Here is a 27,259-nt window from a genome sequence, read left to right on the forward strand (position 1 = left end):
TATAACTTTGGTAATTTGTTCCTCTTGAAGTGAGCAATCCAACGCAACTAAGATCACATCGATCGGATGTGTAGATCAAAAGTTATGAGAAAAATATTGACCATCGATCAAGTGGTGGCATGAAGGACGAGATTAATGAAATAGGAAAATAATGGTTAGGTATTGGAGAAGATGATGGCGGCAATGGTGGGTAGAGTATTAAGCTAGACGAAGGGGAAGAGAGTGGACCGATCCTTGAGAGGCAAGAGGACACAGTCAAATTGAGGGAGGAAGGAGATGACGTCCAAAGGAGAACTCCAATAATTTATCAATAATATTTAATTAGATTGCCTTCCATATATTTAAAGGCTAACCTAATAAAATAATCAAAAGATAACCCTAGGACCATGCAATTCGTCGATTGAGTTCGAACGCAGTTAATACGTTCCCTATCATTGCGAATGTGTGTAGGCGTTCAAACACAGTCGAACACGTTCGAACATACTAAATCTATTTTTGCGAGCATGTGTAGGCATTCGATAGTTGCGTTCGAACGCGACTTCCTAGCATTTGAATGCGACTTCCTAGCGTTCGAACGCGACTGCCAAAAATCTTATTCTTCCAAAATAAAATTTATTTCCAAAACAAAAGTCAAGCCCAAGCCATATTTAGTTGAATCGTAATATGATTGTCTTCATAGATACCCTTAGCATATGGCAGGGTATAATTATCTTCGGAGAAACTTTTAGCATATGGCAGAGTATGCTTTGAACTTGTGGCATGATAAGTATTGAGTTTAGAGCTAGGTACCATTGTCCAATATGGTGGATGATATATAGGGTTGAGACAGATAACTGTGATAGTCAGAAATATGTGGATTATACTTGACTTTGATATATATGACATAGAGTTATTAGCATGCATCATATATCATTATCGATGTGACTAGTATCATTAAATCATGATTATTATACATTATATATTGTTATATTCGGTGATATTATATTATAATTTCATCATGAGATATATTTTTGGTTGAAGATATAATATGCCCATTCATGAAATAATATTGAGTTTATTTATATATATGTTATCGAGGATACATTTATATATACTCATACATAACATGATGCTTCTTTTTAATTTATATTATTATGTATATAATTTATTTTTTATTTAACATCATTGATTTGGGATAAGATCTATACACTGAGCCTTTAGCTCATGACTCTTTTTGTTTTCTCTTTTCTAAAAACTCTAGTAAACAAGTAGAGCAGAATACTCTTTTAGAGATCTTGCTAGTGAGTAAAAAGTAGAGTGTGGTTAATGTTATATGCTAGATGCATTATATTATATGATGTATTAATTTTTTTTTTTATAAAAGTCCGTGGACTATATGATGTATTAGTTGACATTTCAAAGTGTGTCTTTATCCTTGTCTTTTATATTAGCAAGTGATTTTGTACTTGTTGTATTATATGTATACCACTGTTGTGTATATATAATAGTGAGATGCTCTTAATAATGTGTTATGGTTTGTGTGAAGCCTTATTAGGGTTATCAGTATGTTGTTGATAGTTAGACATGAGTTATTCTCAGTTTAAATGTTGTGGATAAGATTATGATTTTGATACAGATTTCTTTGATTGTTGGTAACTAACCAAATTGTTTGCCAGGTACCTTGCACATGCTGTAAGGACTCGTGCTCTATACGTGTTTAGGGTTTGTGTGTTACAATCGCAAGCAAAAGTTAAATTTCAAACACATGAACAACTAGGTGCCGAGGAGGTGGAACGACGATCTTAGAAACAAGTCTCTCATTTGGGTATCATCGACAATGCTAGAGAAAGAGTATAGTAAGAGGCTTAATAGGCCTAAAAATCTTCAACAAAGTCAACCATGATAATAAGAGAGTTAGAGTCTTGTGGCTCCATGAAAACCTAACTCGCACAAACCTACAAACACAACCATAGATCCTAAATAAAAGTAAAAATATATCAAAACAAAATGGAGAGAAGGAAAGTGACAACAATGACCACAATAATGACGTGATGCCTACTCCACCTCGTTTCTAAATCAGGTCGAGTTGGAATAAGTAACAACTGGATCCATAGCCACAAGTTGAGGAAGATGATCAAGGGCATGATCAAGAGTAAAGAAATGAGGAGGGAGCTAGGGCAAGAGAAGGAAATACTGAGAGAGAATTAATAGAGAAAAGGAAGAGGATACAAAGACAATAGAGGTAGAAAAGAAAAATGAGGGTAATGCCAAATTCTCTCTCCTTGTCTCAGCAATGGGGAGAAGACCTCAAGGAGAAGGGAAAAAGAAAAAAGAAAATCACAAACACTAGAAGAGCTTTCTACTAGGGTCAGCATATACTATTTTTACATAGACCCTCTTTTTTTTTCTAATATTTTGACCCCTCAATTATTTAATAACTCTGAATAATCCTCTAAAGCAGTAGATCAAAAATGTCAAATCTTACTCCCAACTTCTTTAAAGAACCTAAAATTGATTTAATAAATATTTATTAATGGAAAATCATCAGGACAATTAATGGAAGAGAAACTTGGGAGATTTCCTTTTATTATTTTATTTTTGTCTGAATACCTTTTTTATCTTTCAACAAATGTAACTTAAAATTTTAAACCATCTAAAATAAAAGATAAACCTTGTTCATTTAAGAGAAATAGGTTAATCATATTCTTACAATTCATATTGCATTAAAAATCAAAATCATTTTTAATTTTACATCTATATATATATATATATATCTGATGTATAGTTTTGATTATTCCTACAAATAAAATACAAAGTGAACCAATTTGGTTCTTTTGCAAATAATCTTATCCTTTTTCTTTGAGTATTCTACCAAATTGGTTAAAAGAATTTTATTTTTAATTAATAAGTGGTTAAATTTAGGGGAAAGAATTACATATAACCTACCATTTGGAGGATAATAGAATTTAAGCTTTATACATTCCACATTCAGAGACTTACACAAATTATCCATTTTAGACCATTCTGACGTCCTTACGTACGTCTGTAATAATTAAATGCTAAGCTAATCTTAACCTAACAATAAATAATAGATAAGAAATATTCTATTACTTCTAAAAGTAATATATTAAAATATCTCTCATTTAATCTTAGAAACTAGTTCTTTTTTACTTCTACCTTTCTTTTCTTAAATAAAACATACTTAGGAAGGAATGCTAAGATCATGATATTTTTTTTAAGATATTAAAATTAAAATGTAGAGTAAAATGATAAATATCAAAACACAGGGTGTTTATCACACCTAGGGGTGAAAATGGGTCGGATTAACTCCCATCCGACCTGCTATCCGATTCGATTCGGATCAAATTCAGATAGAAAACCTCTATCCGATTCGAATACGGATTCAAATATTGGTCGGATATATTTTTCGAATTCGGATACGGCTATCGGATATCTGTTTACCTATATTTTTTTTTTAAATGATTTACAGTTTTTAATTTGCTTATTTAAATAGTAAATATTAATATTGTTACTAATAATACATTATATATTATTTATAGAGATTAATTTATCTAATTTTACATATTTGACATAAAAAAATTATTTGTTATAAAACTCTTAATAATTTTATGTTAATTATATCTAAATAAAATAAAATTATTTTTTATTCAATCAATATCCGTTTAAGGTCCGACCCTCTATCCAAAAATTATCCATATCTGAATCTGTATGGATCCAGATATGGATTGAGCACTTTCTGATCTGTTTTCACCCCTACCCACACCCGACACACAAAAAAAAAAGGAAAGAAAAGAATTTTGCACACCACTACCATATTTTAGCCACTAAATATTCATTTCATTTTTGTGGGTTGGATGAGTGCAATTTTCTTTGGACAGGCTTCCAGATAGCAGCAGGTCCAATAACTCTAAGAGCATCTGATACTCATCTTTTCTTTTCCTTTCTTCTCCTCAAGATTTGGACATCTCCAATGCAATGTGAAGAGAAATAAATATTTGTGATTGCCAGAGAATGAGAGGCCATATTCTATGTGATTGTTGATTGTTATGTGGAAGAGATTGAATGAATTTAGTGGAGGTAAAAAAAATATTGAATATATTTATGTCAACTTCTCACTGACCTTATTTAATTTTCTTTGTCTTGTTTTTTATGTGTGCTTAGTGGTCACCAATTTATATATGTGATGGTCATTCCATATTAAAACTAATTTTTATATTTGTTTCTTTAACTCAATCATATGATCATACATTGTTTATTAGTTACAAAATTGAAGCAACACAATAAAAAAAACTATAGATGATTACTGTGGGTGAAATTTTAATAAAACAAACTTTATGGAGGCTTTGTCTTCTTTATCCAATCATCTTTTGTTTTAGATTAATTTATTATACTATATTTTTAATAAGTTTAGATTAAAATAATTATATACCAAATAAATCAGTCATTAAGGTGGAACTAGTAATTAAAGAAAGTTGTAGAGAATTGGATAAGCTTTTCAACGTATCTAAAATAACTATATTCGAATTTTAGATAACAAAAATATAATTAAAAAATATATATATATTTATTTATTATATTTGTCATTTCTTTGTCATCCGTATTTGATCGGTATTATTTTAGATACATTAAAAAAAAATTTGATGACCATTGCTTTCTAAGTCGTTGTAGAGATCCTATTGGATCATTCTAACTTTATTGTAAGCCTCCAAAAAAAGACTTGTCATTGCCTACTACTCCAACAAGATAACAGAGAAAAGAACAATTTTATCTCACCATTGCTTTCATATGTTTCCTTATTATACTTGATCCAAGTACAGAGACATGCATACATCCATATCTCTCTCTCTCTCTCTCTCTCTCTCTCTCTCTCATACAAGCAAGAAGATGGTTTTGGCCATTGAGGGTCTTTAAAGAGTACAAGGAGAGGAGATAAGGAAAATTAAATCAAGTGTTTATTTTAATTTTTAAAGAAAATTTTATTAAAAATTTCTTGGGACTTAAATCTAACAACATAAAATATAAGGGCTATCCAAAGAGTAAGAAAGTTAAACCACATAAAATGTCACTCCAAAGAGTTGTCTATCCAATTGCAGATAAACTAATGGTGCTGAATAAAAAGGGCTAAAAGCCCCCATTAATTGGTGAATATAATTCTTAGTTCATCCTTTTGTTTTTCATCAATTAATTCCTTCTATTTAGTTTCCATGAAATAATATCAGGCCTCTTCAACAAGAATTTAAATTGCAAGTAAAGGATAATACCTCAATAAATTTAATGGATAAGACCATCCCTTATCCATTGTTGCTATTTTCCTTATTCATTGACAAAAAAAAAAGCCTAAATATAATTATTAAAAACTTCTGAAGATAACATTGAAAACTTGCAAGATTTGTCTTGCATGACCATCCTTAATCTTTTCTAACTAAACTATGAGCATATGGAAAAAGAATTAATGCTACAGCAAGATCTTTTATGCAAACCAACTCCCTCTTAAATCCAGTCAAGAAAACATTAAAAACATGCTTCTTCTTCTTGTTTTTTTTTCTTTCATTTCTTTTAATTACCTTCTCCATCATCTTTATAATGGAAAAAGAAAGAAAGAATTCTCCTGACCATCCTTTGTAAACCACTAACACCTCTTCCTAATTAACAATCAGAATTAATAATCTCAAGATCTTTGTTTGCAAACCAACTCAGATGCTTGTCGTTTTATCCTAAAGCAAGTAGACGAGAGAGCCTTATCTCTTTGCTGACTCTGTATAAAAATGGCAGCTAAATCAGAACTCATAGAGAAGGAGAAGCCTTCTTTTATTATTATTTCACATACTAGTATGTTCTTTTCAGTCCAATTTTTGCATTTTTTTCACTATTTAATAGCACCTTATTTTGTTCTATTATGAAAATCCATTATTAAAATAGTTTGAATATGATTAATTTTTGGATTATTTGCATGAAAAGAACAAAATTTACTTTCTAGTTTGCTTATTTTACATAATTCATAAATAATTTATTTATTTGATTTTTTTTTTGGACAGATAAAGGAAAATTTAATATTAAATAGATGTTGCTAATAATTAAATTAGAATACACAGCATGAAACTCTCTAATCATATGATCACAATCTTATCTGCCAATAAATAATAAACAATAATTTGAGTAGTTCTGCTGAGTAAAACAATAATCAATGATAATACAAAGTATTAAATACTTTTTATTTATGTTTACTTCTTATATGGTCTGAAACTATTTTCTCCTGTATATTATAATATAAGGCTATACTATTGATTTAACCTAATAGCTACTAATAAAATTGAGAATATAGTTATCATTTTATAAAAGTAGATTTAAAATACCTAAAATACCCCTAGAAAAGTTCTCTACATAGAAGGGTAATGATATTAATAAAAAAAAAATGAGAGTTTTGTTGGCAAATAGATTAAATGCTTCTTCAAGTTTCAGACTTGGTGGATACTTGGTATATTATTATAATCCAACTCCTTCTATCACCCACAATCTCTCTTCAATAAGTAAACAAATGTCTAGATGGGCATCTAAAGATAGATGCAGCAGCCTTATATCAGCTTAGGAAACTTGAGAACAGCGAGCCCTTAAGAGCAAGTATGAAGAGGCTCAAAGATGAAGTATATTTGGCATTAATGTGCTTGCATCAAGTGGTCTCTTGCAGAAATAAGAGAACCACTTCTTTGAAACCCTAGCCACTACCGGAACGTGGAAGAATACTATTAACAATTACACATTGTTGTTGACGGCAATAATGTCTGGATTTGTTATAAGAAGGGCTTTTGTTTTCACTTCAAAACTCTTTTTACTACTGCTACTATCCCATCTTTCTTGATTTTTTTTTTTGATCTTTTATGAGCCCGAAGACTAGATATGGACTGGACAAAGGACTCCCACCGAGCTTTTAGCTGTCTAGCTTCTAAGTCCCAAGCCATTGCGTTGTTAAGCTATTCTTTTAAGCTAATCGCATTGTCGAGCCATCAACCGAATTGAGCCAAGCCACCAAACAATTTTTCCACAATATTGTTTAGGGTTGAAGTTAAACTCATGACCTCCTTGATCATGAGCAAGATACTTATCAACTCTACTATTCTTAATTGAAAGCAATACTTGTAACTGAACAGGTCAGTCGAGGCCCTCTCAACAGTCATGAATTTGTTGACATCTCTTTAGAGGATAAAATCTATGGTATGCTTAACTCCTTTGACTTTGACAAAACTCTAGATCTCGATAGACTTATACCAACTTTTTTCAAATATTTTAGGCAAACTTATCGCATGCCATCTGCGACTCAATCAGAAATTTCTTTGATATTAAAAAACTAGACTGAGCTTTCAACAGCACTAAAATTGTCTGGTTACAAAGGAGGAGGACCCAACCTGCGTTGTTGATTTTAGACCAACAAGTTTATGTAACATATTTATAAGCTAATAACTAAACAGTAGTCAGAAGAATAAAGCCTATATATATATTAAAGTTAGTGTTTATCATTTAGAATGCATTTGTACCGAGGAGAAATATCATCAACAACCACCAGGCTATGGGCCAAGAGGTCATATCTTACCTCCCATCAACAACAAGTAGACACAATGTCCTTGTGCTTAAAGTAGATTCTTAAAAGTGATTGACCAAATGGAATAGTCTTCATCTCTATGCCTTTCCAAATAATTCATCAAGCTTATCCTGGAATGTATCTCAACAGCTTCCTTCTCTATTAACATCAGTAGCAACGTGGATGATTTCTTCTACTCTTCACGTAGATTTTGGCATTGCCCTCTCTCACATTATCTTTTTATTTTTAGGTCTTACATTATTTGTTTAACCTTAGGTCTAATGTTTTATCTTTTATTCTGGATGATGATTTCAGGTCCAACTCATTAATTAGTAGCATCAATATTTGATAGGTTCAGGAATAATCAGAGTGCAAAATCTGAAGATCAATCCAAATTCTTTCTAGGGAAGAACTTTTGAGGAAATCTACGGGATATCTAACTGTCCCAATAGATCTGTAATTTAAATAGATTATTCCTCTCGAAATAAGGGATCCAACACAATAGAGATCACGTCGGTTGGACTTGTAGATCAAACGTTATGAGAAAAATACTGACCGTGGGTCAGATGGTGGCGTGAAGAACGTGGGTAATAAAATAGAGAAATAATGATTAGATTTTGTGGAATATGGTGGCTATGGTAGTGGGGTAGAGCATTAAACTAGACAAAAGGGGGAGAAAGTGGACCGATCCTTGACAGACAATGGGGCACGGTTAGATTAAGGGAGGAAGAAGACGGTGCCCAAGATTAGATGCCATTGGAGGAAAAGAGAGAGTTGGAAAGAAAACTTTAATATTTTATTAATAATTCTCAATTAGGTTGTCTTCCACATATTTAGAGACTAACTTATCAACAAAATAATTAAATATAACTCTAAATAATTAAAAGATATCCCTAAGATATAGCCGTTCGCCGATTACGTTCAAATGCAGCTGAATGCGTTCAACCGTGGATTTCGCGTTCTTTGTCGTTGCGAACATGTGCATGTGTTCGAACGCACTAAACACGTTCTCTATTTTTGCGAACGTATGCAGGCCGTAACAATTGGTATCAGAGCCAATATTCCTTGAATAATGGTGATCATACAATTCAAGACGAACGAGAAAGGAGCGACCATAGAGGATCAAGAACCCATATCTGTTCTTGTGGGAGTTTCTCTGGCGCCTAGCAACTATCGACGACGAGCCACCAGCATGGGCAAAAGTATCTTTTAAAGAATTTTCGGCGGAGTTGAAGGAGATCCAAACCACCCTCAAGGACTAAGCATGTTACGGACTAGATTTGGATCGATCCGGACGTAAGAAAATTATAAAAATATCCAATCGGAGCTTTCCAAGTAACACTAAGGATCCAGATCTAGTCCGTAACATGCTAATTTTTTTGAGTATCTAGAATTGATCTCTCAAATGCATCTCTACTAAGTTAAGTGGTATAGCTGTAGTCTAAGATCTCATGCACAAAAGATCTTGGAACCATAACCTAGTCCACTCCATTGTCCCAAAATAAGTTGCTATGAAAATTCTTAATATCATGTAGTATGCTCATTTTGGTGTGGACCCTCTCCCTCAGGAAATTTTAATTTAAAATTAGGGTTATTACTTTACTTTTAATCTCCTAATCTCGCTATCTACGATGTCTTTTGTCTCTTTGCCCTGACATCAACATTCTCATAGGTTAATCAGAACTGTTATGACAGCTTCACAGAGGGTGACGTGTTCTACTGAGTAGATGCCTCGTAGCTCGAGTCTTAACTAGTATAAGGTTAACCCGATGATGCTCGTTTTTAAGAGATTTTTATAAATCACACCCTACTATTTTATGATTCGCACCCTATCTTTAGAGATTTTATAACACGACCTTTTCTTTTCCCTATAATGTTCATTTAACACCCTGAGTTAATTTAAACTAACTATAATCAAACTGAATGATACCAGAAAGAGAATATTTTATTATAATCTACTATGTAATTTATAACATTATTAAATTATCCTTGTACTTATCTTTAATTTTATTTATAATATGGACATCTATATTTGTTGCTTTTTCTCAAATTATGGAGAATATTACCTAAATGCCAAGCTAATCTTAGAGCTTCCAAACTCCAAGCCATGGAGATCTTAGAGCTCCCGAAACACCAAGCCGATTTTGTTGCTTGCGACCTCAAAGATAGGGAGGGAGAAAGAAAATTTGGGGAAATATGAGAAAAAAAAGGGTTTGAGCTAGAGAGATAAAGAAAAATATGTAAAGTTAAGGGAAGCTTCTAAGGCTTGCACGTGATAGGGATTTTAGGAAATTCTTGTGGGTTGTGCGTTTTAATATTATAATTTTGTGAGGTAGGGTTTAGTTATAGATAAAATGATTTAGATTTTGTGGAGTTAAGGTTTAAGTTCAGGAAAGAAGGATTTTATAGGGATTTATGTTAAATCAGAACTTTTTAAAGATATTTTAGTAATATTTGAACTAGAGTCACATAAACTATATAACATGGTTAACGTCAGTTAGCTAAAGTAACATTGGGGTGTTAAATGAACATTATAGAAAAAAAATGAGAGGTCATGTTATAAAATCCCCAGAGACGGTTGCGAATTACAAAATAGGTAAAATATAAGTTATGATTTATAAAAATCCTTTTTTTAATTATCCTCACCTCTTTCTATTTTACTATCTAAATCCTCTTGTGGATATTGACAAAGAATTAATAATCTCAAGATCTATTCTGCAAACCAACTTAGATGCATGCAGTTTTATCCTAAATCAACTACACTTGACCTTCATCTCTTTATTCTCTAGAAAGCACAAGGAATATTTTCAATTCACACCCTATGTTATACGTTTATTTCAACGTATGCCTGCCTTTTCGTTACTTTTAAATCAACGGATATTTACTTCAATAAAGAAAAAAGAAATTAATTAGCTAATTAATTATTAAGATCGTTCGTCATCTAATCATCAATAAGCAATAATTGAAGGACCGTTGAAGATCTCAAATCCAGCTAAATAATTCCTCATGTCAATTTTTCCAAAATTAATTATGTAGTTAAACGAATTAAAACGTGATGTTGTGGAAGATGTCACATTTAATTGGATTTGTAGAATTAAATTGCAGTCAATTTGGGGGGATTGTGATGCTAAAGAAGTCAGACGTGGAGGTTTAATCCTACGTTGGTGTTTCCATTAACAAATTGGGATTGGATTGCAAATAAAATGGATTTTTGCGTGCATGGCAAATAAGAAATATTTGCATAATAAAATAGGGGGTCATTTTGCCAATAAAACCGCTCTATTACGAGTATATTTGCAAGATTTTTAACAAATTGAATTGCCCCCTTTTCCATCAAAGAGGTCTATTACGAGTATACTTAGAATATTCATTTTGATCTAATTATAGTTACTTAAGGTTTAATTTTTTTATTAATTCTATAATATGAATTAATGATATCTATGACTTGAGAATGGCAGCCCATCTCTGAATTTATTTGAAGGAGGATAAAAATAACTATCAAACTAAAGTTTGGCTTGCAAGGAATTGATTGCCAAACCGTCCATTTATAACTGACCCCAAGGGAAATAATTTATGTCATCACAAAATCTATATATATAATTTAATGTGAAAGGGATAAATTAATAATTTTATTTTTCATTAATTTGGTTAATAATTGTCCACATTGAAGTGTCATTATTCTTAGTCATATCCAAATGGTCCAACATTCAAATCGTAGGTAATCATTTTGAAGTAGTATGGGTTCTAGAAATGAATCTCCTCCTTGTACTAAAGAAAATAAAATAGAGGTTCTTTTTGCACTTAATCATCTCCATTTCAAATTTATTGTGAAAGAGAGAGAATATGCAAAGATCTATCCATGGGAAGTAGCTTCACCAAAGATCACATTGCAATAGTGCTCGAGAATGATTGACATTTCTATAGGGTGGTTCTCAAGAAAGGAATAGATAACGATCCCAGTGCATCCTTCGATATCAGGAGTAGAATCACTATGGCCATGCACAGTGGGATTCACATGTAGAGCTGAAAACGGATTGGATAGTGTTCAACTCATATCTGGATTCATATTTTTAGTCCGGATACAGATTCGAATACGGATAGCAAAATTTAAAATAATATCCTAACTAAACGGATATGGATAATTTTCCGATAGAGAATCTTTAAATGGATATTGATTGAATTTAAAAGAATTATAATATTTTATTTAGATATAACTAATACAAAAATATTAAGAGTTTTATAACAAATAAATTTTTTATATGTCAAATATGTAAAATTAGATAAATTAATCTCTATAAATAATATATAATGTATTATTAGTAATAATATCAATATTTATTATTTAAATAAGTAAACTAAAAACAGTAAATTATTCAAAATAATATGCGGGTAAACACAGATATCCAATATCCGTATCCGAATCCGAAAAATATATCTGACTCGTATCTGAATCAGTATCCGAATTTTTTTCAAAAACCCTATTCGTATCCGAATTTATATCTGAATCGGATAGAAATTTTTTATCCAAATTTGATCCAAATTAGGTCGGATAGTGGATCGGATCGAAATTAATTTGACCCGTTTTTACCCCTACATGCAGGTGCTTTACACTAGCAACCACTTTTAGAGGTTTGTGCTCCACATTTCTAAAGATTTTCCAGTTTCTAGCCTTCCATATGCATCAACAGACATATAGCCATGCAGAATGGGATCCTACGAGTTAACTCGCCTGCTAAGATTGTTTGGAGGTGCTTTGCACTAGCAACTACTTTTAGAGGTTTGGGCTCCACATTTCTAAAGAATAGTATCGTCCAATCTAGAAAGAGAAGTATCAAATCTTTGGAGCAAGCTTACAAGCAAAATGGCAGTTTAGAAAAGAGTACTCCATGATCTCTGGGGCACAAAGGCATAATGGGCGAGTATCATCTATAGCTATTACTTTATAATGAAGACTGACCTTGACTAGGAGAGAATTTGTGATTAAAGAGATGTAGGAATATATAACGTTCGAGAAAGGATACTCCAGTCCATTATATGCAAAGTTTTGGAAATATCAGCCTTACGTATGAAAGCACCCCTCCCTGCTCGTGGAGGTATTTAGATACTTGATCTCATCTCTTGGGAAATAACGTGGCGGTCTATAATCTAATAACTAGAGGTGAATGCATTTTGAGCTTTGGAGATTAAAGATGAGAGGTTTGATCTGAGAAGCAATGAGCTTTGAGATTATCTTGTATATCGTATTGCATAGATTTATAGGATTGCAGTCATGAAGAGTGCAAGAATAGTTGGAAGAACTGGGTTGTGATATCATCAGGCTCTAGGGCCAAGAGGGTTAAGGTTACTTAGGGTAGTAGTAAATTTATCATCTAAAGAAGGCACATATAGGCTAGTAATAGAATCCTGGATAATTTTGGAAGGAGCTCCCACCTAACTGTTAAAAATTGGCTCAAATTCAGTTTTAGCAAATTTTCAGCATGTATCATCAGTATTTCTGTACTAGTGCGTTCGAATGGGCACTGGGGCGTTCGAACACGAGTTCCAAACAGAGAGCAGTCTTTGATGCAGGCATTTGAATCCTAGCCGCGTTCAAACGCGAGCCAACCTAAGAGTAGCCTTTTCGATAGGCGTTCAAACGGCCCAGCCACGTTCGAACGCAAGCCAACCCAAGAGCAGCCTTTTCTACAAGCGTTCAAACGGTCCCTCCTGCGTTCGAACGCCTCTTTGGTTCTGCTGTATTGATATTGAGCGCGTTCGAATGCGCCGCCGAGGACGTTCGAATGCGCCGCCGAGGACGTTCGAATGCGCCCCCAAGGGCGTTCGAATGCGCCCCCAAGGGCGTTCGAATGCGACACAAAAAATCCCAAAATCTGAACCTGACTATAAATACTAAAGAGTGTTTTTAGGGCTTGGTAGTTGGAGGAACATTTATGAGGGTTGAGCCACCATTGTATTGAGAGTGATTTGAGTTGTTAAACTCTTTGTAAGTGAGAGATTTGCATAGTAAAAAAAATTGCTCTGCCCGTGGATATAGGCATATCGCTGAACCACGTAAATATTGTCTCACTCTCTCTCTATTATCTCCATTGTTTCCATTTTAGTGTTTGCTTGCATTAGAGTGTTTAATCCATGATTAGAACGTGGTTAGTGCTATTCTATCACCAAGTTTTTCCCAAGTATTGCATTGGTTTTCTTTCACTATTCCCATCTGTGGTATTTGGGGATAAGGTCTTGCTTTCTCTTCCTTCACCCATTTTGAAAATTTTTGGAAGCGTGCTACAAACTCCCTTTTGATGATATGGGTCAGCTGGGTTAATTCTTCATTGCCAAGCTTCAGACTATTGATTTTGCTGTATCATTTGTAAGAGGTAGCCATAGAATTGAGGTATTTGTTATCATGATCTCCTCAAACCAACCATCTAATATGAGATCATGTCTAGTATCTCATGTTCCACTTAGAGATAAGTTTTTTAAGAATTCCAATATTGTTTTGGGACTAGTTTCTCATAGTAGTAAGGTTGGCTGACATAGACATGATAGGATTGTAGTAAAAAATCCAAGCCAACTATAAAATAGAACAAAAATGTAGATATGGTCCACCTATTCTCAAAACGAAAGTAACGAGAAACTCGCTTGATAGAGCCAGGAAGTGAAGAACACATGGATATCTGGAGCACTGAGGGACAGACATTAGATCCCTATCAAGTCTTTCATGGATTAATCTACCTGCCATATGCTTGTTCAACCAGGTGAAAGCTAGGCCTGTATGACCTAAATCCAACAAACTATAGTTGTATATATTTGTGGCAAACTCCTCCAACTGGGGAATTCTCGAAGGTTGACTACCTTCTTCCTCCTTGGAGGTTACTAAATAGAAAAGGGGAGAGAGGACTCCTCATAATGATTTATTTTCTTGTCCAGAGGAAACTGTTGTGGCAATGGTGAGGATCACTATAAATCTACAAATGCTTTAAAGACTCAGCCAAGAACTACTCAGGTTCCATGGACGAAGAGCAAAGATAAAGTAGTTTATAGCTTTCAAGGCTTCAAGGTCACTAAGGCCATCCCACAGGAGCAAAAATGGACGGATAACAAAATTTAAAACCATATCCTAACTAAACGGATACGGATAATTTTCGGATAGAGGATCGGATCTTAGACGGATATTGATTGAATTTAAAATAATTATAATATTTTATTTATATATAATTAATACAAAATTATTAAGAGTTTTATGACAAATAATTTTTTTGTATATCAAAATTATAAAATTATAGAAATTAATCTCTATAAATAATATATAACGTATTATTAGTAACAATATTATTATTTACTATTTAAATAAGCAAACTAAAAACTGTAAATTATTTAAAAAAATATGCGGATAAACGGATATCTGATATCCGTATCCGAATCCGAAAAATATATCTCCGACCCGTATCCGAATTTTTTTCAAAAATTCTATCCGTATTCGAATCGAATAGAAATTTTTTATCCGAATCCGATCCGAATCGGATCGAAGTTAATCTGACCCGTTTTCACCCCTAAAGTTGGGGCAATTAACTATTAGGGATAGTTCTTTTTTCACCTCCTGAACTATCGTCATTTTTCACAATGATCTCTGAACTTTTTTTAGTACATAATAACTCTTTGAACCATCAGAAATACCTCACTTGACTCCTTCCATTAGAAAATTATTATGTACTAAAAATAAAAGTTTAGAGAGTTATTATGTACAAAAAAATTTCATGGGTCATCGATAAAAAAAATGATGATAGTTAAGTGGGTGAAAAAAAAAAATTATCCCTAACTAATACAACTTATATGTATATAATATATAACTCCTAGGTCTCCATTGAGTGGACCTAATATTATTTAATCCGAGCAATTTTGACATTAATCTTTAGACTACAAAAGTTGGGGCATATTCAAATCCAAATGAAATATTTAGCCCCCCTTTTACTAGTAGAATAAGAGTCTAATAGTCTAATTTTTAATATTAGAAAAAGAGAACTAATACTAGTATAAAATATTCTAATATTTATTTTAATACTAGTAGATATAAAATTGTATTTGATGTGATATAAAGTTAATATTAAAGTATTAGAAAATAATAAAATTGTATTGGGAATTGTAAATGTTTTAAACCAAATAAAGAAAATATGCTTAAGTATATATTAAAGTAATAGTAGTAGTAGATAATGTTTTTCTAAAATAATAATATATATTTTTTGTTATAAATATGAGTATATGAGTTTAAAATACTTTATATATCTGCATTAAGAACAAATAACAAATGCAAATCAACGCGTAGTAGTGTATAGCAGTGTGTGCCAGTGCATAAAAATGTATTGGCTATATAGTGACAACACAGTGCATGGCAATGCTTGGCAATGCGTTGCAGTATGTGACAATAACTATACGTGGCAATGTAGTAGCTATATAGTGTATAGCAATGCACAATAATGTACAGTAGTGCATGATAATATAATGACACAGTAGTGCATGACAATACGTTGCAGAGTGTGTCAATATGTTACAGTGTGCGACAATATGTTACTATACAGGATAGTACAGATATATACGTGACATGACTATTTTTAAAAAAAGGAAAGAGAGAAAGGAAAGAGAAGGAATCACAAATGTAGCTGCGAGTAATATGGTAATTATGAATTATTAAATTATTTTTTAAAAATTAATTAAGATGAGAAAGAATAATAAATTACTTTGTCAGAATAAACTAAAAGATTATTCTAATTTTGTAAGTTAACGGGTAAAGCTTTTAATTCTATATAAATTGGCAAGCGAATTCAACAACCTCGTGGAAAATAAAATAAACATATAGAAATATCCCATGACTTCTAATATTAAATGGTCCGAAAAGTACCAGGAGGAGATAAGTGTCACTCTTTTAGTCTTATCCAAAGTCAACTCTAATTTGTGTAAAGTCTTCCTTTAGCCTTTAGGCAATCATTTTCTGAAATATTGTGGCTTCGAGAAACGAATACCATCGATTGATTGGACTGATAGGTGCCGTCCAATCATTGTACTAAAGAAAATAAAATAAGAACTTCTTTTTTGCAATTAACCACCTGCATTTCAAATTTATTGTGGAATTAACCCTCTTTCATGGGTATATCGTGCATGAAACCACCTCCGTAGGTGTATAGAAAGAAAATTCAATATATATATATTTTTAACAAGAATGCCCTTTGGGATGTTTATCCTCGTGCCAGATAAATTAAAATCCAATATCTTGCGAATTAACCCTCTTTGAAGATGTTTTTCTTGTCAAAAAAGGAAAAGGAAAAGTTGAGTTAGACATATTTTACCCTACAAACTTATACCTAAAATTATTTTAATTTTATATAAATATTTGTACCAAATAAGTCTATTTATTTATGACGAAATTAAAACCGTTAGAATTTCTGTTCAACTTAAAAAACCCTACTAGAATTATCAAAATATTTCTATTATATTTGTTAGACCTACTAATTAGAGGAAAGGGTAATTTAGGTATTTTGATAGTTTAATATATAAGAGTATTTTGATAATTTAGGTGGACTATATTAGATTTGACGAAAACTATAAAGTTTCAGTTTATCGTAATTACAACAAACTATTTTAGAGGAGATTGGTCAAGCATTTTCTTCTCATTTTGGACTAAATGAAGAAAAAGAAATTTCTCTGGTCTGGCAGTTCATCATAACCACGGGTCCTATTATAGAAATTTCTTTTAAGAGGCCCCCACTGATAAAAGGGATAAATGGTTGCCTAGATTTGCCTTGACGAACAGCTCAGGTTCGCAGTAAGGTTGCACTCCCTGAAAGAGTGCTAAAACAGACATGCCCTAAAGCCAGCTTTTAGCGAGAGAGATAATCATGGATGATGGATCGAATTGCTCAGGCGAGTTCACCCAAACCCTGAGTATAGGAGACGACCAATTTAGAATCTCCTTCAACTAACACATTGCATTGGGCAACTGTTGATTGGAGGCAACAAGGAGCCCCTCCTTCAGAGCAAGGGCCTCAGCTTCGAGAGGGGAGGAGGCACTAACAGGCTTTCCTAATGATAATACAAATCCCTGCTGTTGCAACGGTGGGCTCAAAAGAGACATCACAGTTGACTTTCACAAATCCAACACTGGAGGGGGAGCCATCTGACCGGTTTGTTCAAGTTGCTTGCCTCCATGAGAGTCTTCTGATAAAAAATTTCTGAGCCATTTGCAAGGATTTGTTCTTGGCCTTCCAAATGAGTCATATATTATATACCAGTGGCGATGATAGACTTAAATTTTTTGGACCGGCCACCCAAATGCGACTAGTAGTAACAAATTGAATTCATGTCCAAATTAAAGGATACACCAAGGTTCTAGGCAATCACCTAGCCGACTATAGCTTGTCGACCATTGACAATATATGACCATAATTTTAGCTTGTCGACTATAACTGTCATTCTAACTTGTGCATCGAAGAATGCTAGCCTTTCCATAAAGAAATAGGTGGTCGAAGAGCTTTGAAAATGAAAAAAATAGAAAGCTTTTGACTGAGATCCACTTATGTTGGCAACCTTTCTTTTTCCTATCATTAATTTGGAGACAAAGGTAGGTACAAATTGAGGGCATGATCCAAATTTGCAGTGGAGATTGGACACGGGTTGAGGGCCGAAGTGCTGGGACTCAGTTTCTCCGTCACTCATGGCATTTGCCTAAGGTTAATTAAGACGAAACACTACAAAGGAACGATCAAAGTCATAATAACAATATCGATCAGTACTAGCAGAATTTACTCCTCTTTAATGCTTCCCTCCAGAAGAGTATTTTTTGGAGGCTGACTAATCACTAACTGACTTACCTGAACCATAGTAGGGCGTCTAAGGTGGAATGGGCAGAAATGACTTTGAAAAAACGAACGAACTTACCTTCCAAGGTGGACATTCCTCTGGAAGGACAATCTCAACAATGGTGTAAACATAGGAAGGCCAATCTCAATCGTCTTTGTGAATCAATTCAGCACCTTGGAATTCAAAAGTACTGGTCATCAATGGAGATTCACCTCAGATGAGGCACCGTCTTCACAAGGCTTTCAACCACTTGGCGGTTGTGGATGGGTTCCTTCTCTTCACCTCTGTCTCCTTTTTGTACCTCCTCCTCCTTCAAGGGAGTAAATTGGACAAAACCTATTTGGAAATATCATATGAGAGAATCTAAATACCAAGGATTATCAAGGCTATGTTCTCATTCTAGCTTCATGATTCCGTTTAGAAACAACATGCACAGAATTACCTTTCACAGAACTGGGCATATTAGAATTTTTCTACCAGTTAATCATTTCAGGAAAATTGCTATCCTTATACAATTAATCCAGCTGCCAAAAAATAAATGAGGAAAGAAATATTATTGGTGTAACAAAATCATAACAACTACTTAGATGTCAGAAAACTGGGCAAAAGTCAGTAGTTTGTAAATGAGCAACGATACTTGAGCTACATTCCAACATGTATATTCTACAAAAACCAAAACAACCAGTTGCAACAATGTCTTTCACCGCTTGCAAAAAATATTGGGTAAAGAGAGAAGGAGAAATCTCACAAAATGTAGGAAAATCTTTGATATTCTTACGCTGGAACAATGGATGGAAAGGTGCTCTCTGATGCATATAATCTATGTTATTCACTATTTAGGATCCGCATTGGCAGCCAATGGTGCAGGTCGATTACCACGACCACCAGCGGTTGCTGTGTGATCAACCCTCTGATAACCTACATCCCCTCCACGGTTCGAAGAGCCACCCCTACCACCACCTCTGTTTCCAAAATCTGGTCTGCTATGGAACTCCCCCCTACCATAACCCCTCCCACCACCATAGTAACCACGTCCTCCTCTCATGCCATCATTCCGGAAGCCACTCCCTCTACCTGGTACGAACCTTCCTCTGTTGCTAACTGAAGAAGACAATTACTAGTTCGTTATATTGGAAGTCAATAATTTTCGTCAGTGCAGCTAATGGATTAAAAGTTTTGACCATGGAGAACATGCAGCACAACCAGAAATAGCATGCACCTAGATAGCCACTGTATGGAAATACGATGGTACTAATATTGCTACATCCAATTTGTTTCTAACTTCATACAAACAATAGTCATGATAATAAACCAAAATAGCAATTATTACTGTGTAAATGAGATGACCATACAGCAATTTTAGTAAAAAATTGTAACTGCCAAACTTGCCTCGTGAACCAGTGGTCCTCTTTTCCTCGACATAAGCTTGACGACCACCGATCATTATAGGAGAAGCCTGAAATAGTGGACCAAACTCGTCATGAACCGCTAAAAGTATATATGGAAGGAAAGTAACATGCTATTTATAAAAGAAAATGTAAATCAGAGGCATGACTAATTGTTTTTACTGGCCTCTATCTGCTTGCAATATATTTAACATATACACAGAACTCTTAGCAACCCAAATATCCACCAAGAAATGTATCATAAACCACTAAAAAGTGTATGAAAAAAAAAGTAGCATGCCTATAACAAAATATCATGCAAGTCAGTGGCAATACCACTTGTTTTCACCAGCTGATATCTTAGTATATTTACATTGAAGATAAACTATAACCAAACCCACAAACTCACCATGGTGACAAAAGATTAAACAATCATTTGATGTTTCAGTTAGTTTCAGTTTTGACCCATAGAGAAAACATAAATCTTGGGCCAAAATGGATTGGTTCAGCTGATAGCAGTCTGAAACAAAGGTCAAAACCAGCACTCCTGCTTTTTTTAAGTCTTGGGTCAATAAAGTTTGTCCGTACTTCTCAGCAAATTCGGCTGGTACTGTTTCAAATCTGATGAAACATCAAACCATGTCATTACTTCATAAAACAATCTCCATGTGTCCTCTTTCCCTGAAGTGGACTGTAGGGATGTGTATCTAGTCTATTGTTCTGAAGGAAGTGATTATGTGTATATATTACATTTAGGCTTTTAGCTATCAACTATAATATTTGCTTTCGGTTTCTGTATGTCGTACATAAACAGGACGCCTTTAAAAGTACTTGAACAAGAACCAGTAAGATTTTCATGTAATCTCAAAGTCTCAATCATACAATAATGGCGTCTCCTACCATCATCACCCACTGTACTTGAGTCATCTTCTATTAGATTGAAGTCATCTAATATTTCACTACTTACAATGGATAACAAATTACCATTTTTCTCAACCTTATCAAAGATCATCAAGTTTAACTAATTTTAGTTGAGAATGGGCTGTTCAATTACCCAAAACATCTGTTTGTTCCTTGCATAAACTTACACTTACTATGATCCCAAAGTGCAAATGTTCTCTATCACTTGCCACATGAGAACAAGACACACTGGGACTTGATGGTTTAGATCCCTCCGACTACATCTAAAATGTTTCATTACAACATATATTTCTGCAGATTAACAAATTTTTTTCATGCAATCACAGGTTCCACAGTAGTATGCAAATGACTGATGTGGCCCCTTATAACTGTTTCCATTGACCTCTCGCTGATGATAGAATTGGTCAAAATGATAGGCTATTACATTTATTTTATAGTTTAGAAAGAAAAGGTTCAGTCTGACATTCAACAAAACTGATGGAAATTATCAAATATTGGCTTGACTGATCAAACCTAGCCAAAAAATGCATTATTTCTGAGAGAACTGGGGCCGACTTGGTCATGTTTGTTGATTTTTTCAACAATAGGGTAGTTAACTAGGCTAAAAGTGATTCAACAGAAATTGCCAGGTTCATAACATGCCCAACAACATACAAAAGCATTAATAATTTTCTAAAAATCAAATAATATTGTCGATCTTGTTAGGTAATAGTCCCAGATGTTGAGAACTTGAGATCATGTGTCAACACAACTTCGCAAGGAAAATCCTCTTACATATATGATTTTTCAAAAATAAAGATATAAAGATTAACAATGTGATGGTGACTAAGATTATCAACATAAACACCATAATATGATGTAATATCGTAGGGAGAGCTAGATCTTATCAAAGTTTTATATGATTTTGCTATTTAACATAACAATATCACCTATTTAATGAATTTCTGCCTTGTAATGTAGACATTCTTATTTAACTTACACAAGGCACTAATTCTCACATTAGTGAGGCCACTCAACTGCCCCCAGGCAAAGCATGGGTTTATATTCAGAGCCCCTCCCAAGCACTACAAGGGGAAACAAGGCATACGATCTGGCCTTGATAGTATAAGAATTGTTGTTCATGCTCTTTTCACCTCCAGTACAGATATCACCAAAACAACTGAAACTCAGGAGTTGCAACTAACAAATAGGCAACTAAATATAATTTCATGTCCTTAAACTGAAACTACATTAGTCAATACTGGATGGCCTTGAGAAATTGCATCAAATAAAGGCTTGCTGATGGAGAGCCAACATACTCTATTGACCAGGAGCAAGAAAGCAGGCACCGAATGATCAGATGTACATTACATGTATACAGATAAAAAATCTAGCAAAATGATAGATCAAGCATCACATTGAATGATAATTAGCTCTATGTGTCAATTTTAAACTAGTTCATTGTGCTGTTGGGAAGGGCAAACAAACTGAAAACTTTCTAATTTCTATATCCATGTTTAACTAACTTGAAGTGTACTATGCATCCAAATAGTTCTTTTGTCAGGTCAAAGGATGAAACTTTTACATTGTCAAATTTCTCGTGACCCTAGAAAGTAGATACTATAACATAGGAGCAGCATTAGAAAATTGCACTGGACACATTGATACACTGACAACTGTAGTCTAATGGTCGTGTTGTACCAACCTATGATAGAGGTCATAGATTTAATTCCCCCGTGACCATTAAGATTGATATTCAGTGGAATTCTCACTGGAGCGTTATATGCACATGGTTTAGACTAATTGAGTATGTTTCATGGAAGGGTTAAGCTGAAGTTAACAAAAATAAATATTATAAACATTGTCTATTAATAGATGTTATAAACATGCTCCGTAAGTAGAAGTGTAACTGAACAATTATAGGATGCAAAACTAGAATGAATACTTTCCATAATTGAAAATGTTTGGTGTATCACTTGGTCACTGGAAACAGAACTATTACAAATTACATATACTAAATGGACAAGGTTTAAAAACTTCAGGTATAACTAATACTAAAGTAACTAAACTATGAATTATCAATAAATCAATATCATACACTTCTATGTATGACTAGAAGAAAAATTATAGCTTAATATAGGGAAATGGACAATGATAATCTATAGATAAAACTGGAATAAAAAATTTAGTAGTCTTTTTAATAGGTTAAGTTTGATCTCAAAGTTTCATTGTCAATATAGATTCCAATATTCCACTGCTTACAACCTAAACATTAACCTTGCAAGACCTTTATACAAAAGCAGAGTTTGGTAAAACATTTAGTTTGAAACAACATAAGAATATGTTGTCTAGCAATTTAAGGATGTGGCTTAATTCTAAATTTAACTTGCAACTTAAGAAATTCAGGAATTTTGCCCAAGACACTAGAAATTACCTTGCAGTCAGACCATATGTACTATTACCTAAAAAAATTCCCACAAAATTCGAAAGTCTAGGCAACCAATGAATTGAAAGATCTAACCCATCGATTGGATTATCCATGACCATAAAATTACCGTGAAGAAAGTAAAAAGAAGATATGGATTTAAAATGCATTAAATGTTAAAGAGTTAGTGATGTTCAACCCAGCTATAGGACAAGAGAATAGTTGAATGCTACAGTACAACAAGGACTAGAAGATCTAAGCAAGCCAGATATCAGTCAATTATTTGTTTTCTCAATAGCATTGTAAAATAAATTGTAAAATTAACCAGTATATTCAACTTTACCTCTATTGCACTCTGGACAGCACTAGCCTCCTCAAACTCCACAAATCCAAAACAGAACCCTTGAAGCTGCATTTCCATAAAAGGAACTTCTTCAGGTTACAAGCATTCTTATTAGAGCTTCATTAAAACTTCTCCGTAAACAGGCTGACATAAGATAGGAAATATACCTTATGGCTTCTGACTTGAATACCATCAGGCTTGATGGTTCCAAACCTCTTGAATTCCTCCTCAAGTTGTGCAGGAATGGCATTTAGAGGCAGATTTTTTACATAAATAGAATGTCCATCAGCTGAGAAGAAACAAACGACAATAGCAAGTGTTGGCATTTGATATACCAACTTAACAAGCTTTAGATGCATTTTTATAAAAATTCTTACCTTCTGGCTCTTGAACATTACCGACCTCAGCAGTACTAGAAAGTGAAGCAGGAATATCATTGGCTGGAGCTGGAGTCGGAGCAGGGACTGCCTGTCTTTCTGGCTTAACATGCACTGGCCTAGCAGGATGTGTTGGAACTATTAATGGGCCAGCATTGTCCTTCATGTCTTTCACCTACACAAGTAGACCACAACGGGAAGTAAATATAAGACCTAGAAGTTTTGTACTTACGCTCTCAAACAATGAGACGTGCACATTTATAACTTGATGCTATGGACCATTTACCAGAAGAGATGCATATAGTGTTCAAACTCTATTGCCATTCCAGAAACAAAAATAGACCATATAATACTAATCGTGTTTCCTAATCATTTACCAGTTGTGCACAATACATGCATGAATATAGTCATATATAAGTACATTCTAGATAATTTTGGCAATAGTCTTAGTTAGCGAAACCGACAAAAATCTCAAAGTACAAGAATCCCAAGATGGAAAGACCCTAAGTCCACCATAAACGCATTTCAAAAGGGAAATCTTGCAACTTTATCACTGACAAGGTGGCTTGGCGTTAGGAGACAAACTCACAGCATCATGCCTCTTACATGTGTCAGTATAGCCTGCTTGTATGTATCAATGTACGATAAAAAGTACAGTTGCACTAATAGTAATCATTTCAACCATGTAATCTTTTAACCAGTAAAAATGATGTAACAATTAACAGATAGAAGTTGCTTATCCAGCTATTAAATCTTGTTATTTTCTGAATGATTAGTAACCAGTATATATATTTCTGTACATGTACTGTTGGTTTTGCATATCTTCCATAGCATAAATGTCATAATCTAGATCAACAGGCACAGGAGTTGTAATTGACTATTTGAAGAACTTATAAACATGCAAAATATAAGAGCATAAAAGATTCACTCCCCAAAGAATCTCTCAATCTCGCAAAATCAAGCTTCAACTTGTTAGCAAGTCCTTATATTTTCCCAGTAAAAGCATGTAAGCATGTGATAAGACACTGTCAACATGGAAAAACCAAAATTATTCTGCTTTAATACACGTACAATGGAAGCATATGATTTTTTTGGCGCCTCCTCATGGGATGCTGGAGCACTTGAGTCAGCCACAACTGCATGAGTAAGGCTTGGAGCTTCATCTATGACATCAGCAACCTGTGTTTCCTCCTCCACGACTGACCTCTCTTCATTGTCTGATGGATTATAAACTTCCTCCTCATTCGCTTCCTCCTCTTCCAGTTCTGGCACTGCATTTTCCAGACCAAGCTGCTCCTGTTCAGGAGGGGAATCTGCAGCAAAGTAGCAATAAAACAAAAAAAGAAGAAGAGAATAACAATAATAAACTTAGCCAGAATAAGTAAATTAAGGCAACATCTCAAGAGCTTTCAAAACAGACCCTGCTCCGGTAACAGAGGCGCACCAGTGCCATTTGCCAAGTTCTCGTCCCCCCCTTGGTGATCATCCTGCTCATCCTCCCCGATATATCGGAACATGTCATTGAGGACAAAGTAGCCTTTGTCTTGGGGAGCCAGGAAGAAAGACTGGGTGAAATCCCTCTTGACATTGTCCTTCCCAGTGAGGTGCCCCGTCACCAGGACAATTACCCCACCACCAAGTGACTCTTGGGCGCCAACCGTCTTTATCTCCGCTCTAACAAAGTCCATGGACAGTATCTTCTCATTGATCGCCTAGTTCCCGTCAACCAAAACGAAACTAGAAATTAGACCAGTATACAATTTTGAACCAGGACAAACTTTTCCAGTCCCAAGATCGCAACTTTCTTAGACTCCAAAACCCGTGGGTCTTACTTACCTCCAAAGTGGTGAGCGAGCTCATTCCACCATGCTCCTCCGGGCGGCCGAGCTTGCTGCTCTCCTGGTAGAACCGGTACACCAACTCCGGCGACTGGTGAAGTATATGATAGTACTGGTGAACGAACGCATTCCCAACCTAATCCATAACACCGAATCAACCCAGAATCCAAAAAATCCCAAACGCCTTCGAAAAACCTGAACCAACAATGCCAAAACGAGCCAATCCATATCTACGCCTTACCACTTGGGCGGAGGGAGGCGACGCGGCCGAGTTCTGCTGCTGATCCGCCATTTAGACGAAGAGATCTCTCGGATCAAAAGGTATCTAGTCGAGATCCACTGATCACGAGGGGAGACCCAAGAGATCGATTGAAACAGACCTCTTCTTCTGGATCGACAAGGGATCGGAGTCGGAAGAGGGGATCGGATCCGCTCGCCTCTTCTATGCCCTCCTCCGATCTCGCTAGGGTTTTGGAGGAACGGGAAAGAGAGGCTTCTCTTATTTATTCCTTCTCTTTCCTCCGCTAAAATTGCCGTTTGAGGGGGAGAGAGAGAGGCGGCTAGGCATTTTATAGAGAGAAGATGAGCACGTGCGGAAGGAAGCCATCCCAGTCGCACGTGAGCGAGGTGACATATCAACTGCCGTCCATCTGGAAATGGACGGGGGCGATGCCGGGAGGTGGGGGAATCGGATCCCTTGTCACGTGCCGAAGTCACGTGCACGGTTATTGTTAAACAGAAGAAAAGTTATTTCTGGCCGTTGGAATTTGGAGTTCGACGGTGATGATTGAAACTTGAGAGTACTGGTTGATTAGGAGATCCCAACTGCTCTTGGCATAAAGAACAGATAACTAACAATTATATCCTTAATTCATCCCTATTAATTGCTAATACTTATTATACTTATTATACTATTATTGGTGTCTTTAACTCTTTATAGAGATTATCTTATGTGTATTAAATTCTAAGTCTTGTGCTTAGGTGGAGAATATTAGGTCAGTAATAGCTAGAATAAATGCTTCTAAAATTGACATGATTTTCCTTGCTCTATGATTAGACGACCAAGGGAAAAATATCACAATTTTCTTTACTTTTTAAAAAACTTTAAATACATTTTTCTCATGTATTTTGATATAAAATTAACCCCACTTTGTTTTGTATTACTCTTCCATCCTACACTTTTAACTAAGCTACATATGTTAAATTTCCATTCATATACAAAATTTAACAACTAGTTATCACAAAAAATCAATTAAGCCCCCTTTAAAGTTTTATTTTATATTTGTAATCTACCATAAATTTTCTCTCGGAATATATAATTTATCAATATATTGAAAGGCGATCACAATGTAAACAAAATCAGTATAATAATAAAAAGCCTCGGTTTAATAAAAACTGAGGAAATTGAATAAATAAAAGCATTGGCCTCTTAGCAGAAGATGAGTTTCCACCAACTTTACTCCACCACATAGTGTTTAGGTAGTATGTGAGCATATGTGAACAGTAAGACGATCTAGTATTTTTAATATATAAAATTAAAAATAATTATATATGATATATAATATAAAATACTAAT

At 34.3% G+C, this 27,259-nt stretch overlaps 1 protein-coding gene across 2 annotated transcripts; it reads right to left on the minus strand.

The window, feature by feature from the left end:
* Positions 1-18,950: 18,950 nt before the first annotated feature.
* On the minus strand, positions 18,951-26,223 carry LOC140761976 (nuclear transport factor 2). 2 transcript variants are annotated; one of them, XM_073099561.1, is made up of 9 exons: positions 25,925-26,223; positions 25,682-25,819; positions 25,290-25,557; positions 24,917-25,158; positions 23,846-24,020; positions 23,636-23,757; positions 23,469-23,534; positions 19,805-19,871; positions 18,951-19,516 (listed from the first exon to the last, which is right to left on the minus strand). In XM_073099561.1, exons 1-9 carry the CDS (start codon positions 25,973-25,975, stop codon positions 19,248-19,250), a joined length of 1,398 nt encoding a protein of 465 aa, XP_072955662.1. In that variant the 5' UTR covers positions 25,976-26,223; the 3' UTR covers positions 18,951-19,247. The 2 variants fall into 2 exon arrangements, with proteins under 2 accessions (XP_072955662.1, XP_072955654.1); XM_073099553.1 differs by having other exon boundaries at positions 25,266-25,557; positions 25,925-26,222.
* Positions 26,224-27,259: the final 1,036 nt, after the last annotated feature.

The sequence above is a fragment of the Typha angustifolia genome, chromosome 1, assembly GCF_048772165.1.
Source record: "Typha angustifolia cultivar Huaian chromosome 1, ASM4877216v1, whole genome shotgun sequence".
In the NCBI taxonomy this organism is placed as follows: Eukaryota; Viridiplantae; Streptophyta; class Magnoliopsida; order Poales; family Typhaceae; genus Typha; species Typha angustifolia.

Coding starts and splice junctions, on each gene's coding strand:
- LOC140761976 (XM_073099553.1), bottom strand. CDS start 25,975: ATGGCGGATCAGCAGCAGAACTCGGCCGCGTCGCCTCCCTCCGCCCAA. Junction 25,159..25,265: donor GCCTCTGTTACCGGAGCAGG/GTCTGTTTTGAA, acceptor ACTTTGCTGCAG/ATTCCCCTCCTGAACAGGAG. Junction 23,758..23,845: donor TAATGTTCAAGAGCCAGAAG/GTAAGAATTTTT, acceptor GTTTCTTCTCAG/CTGATGGACATTCTATTTAT.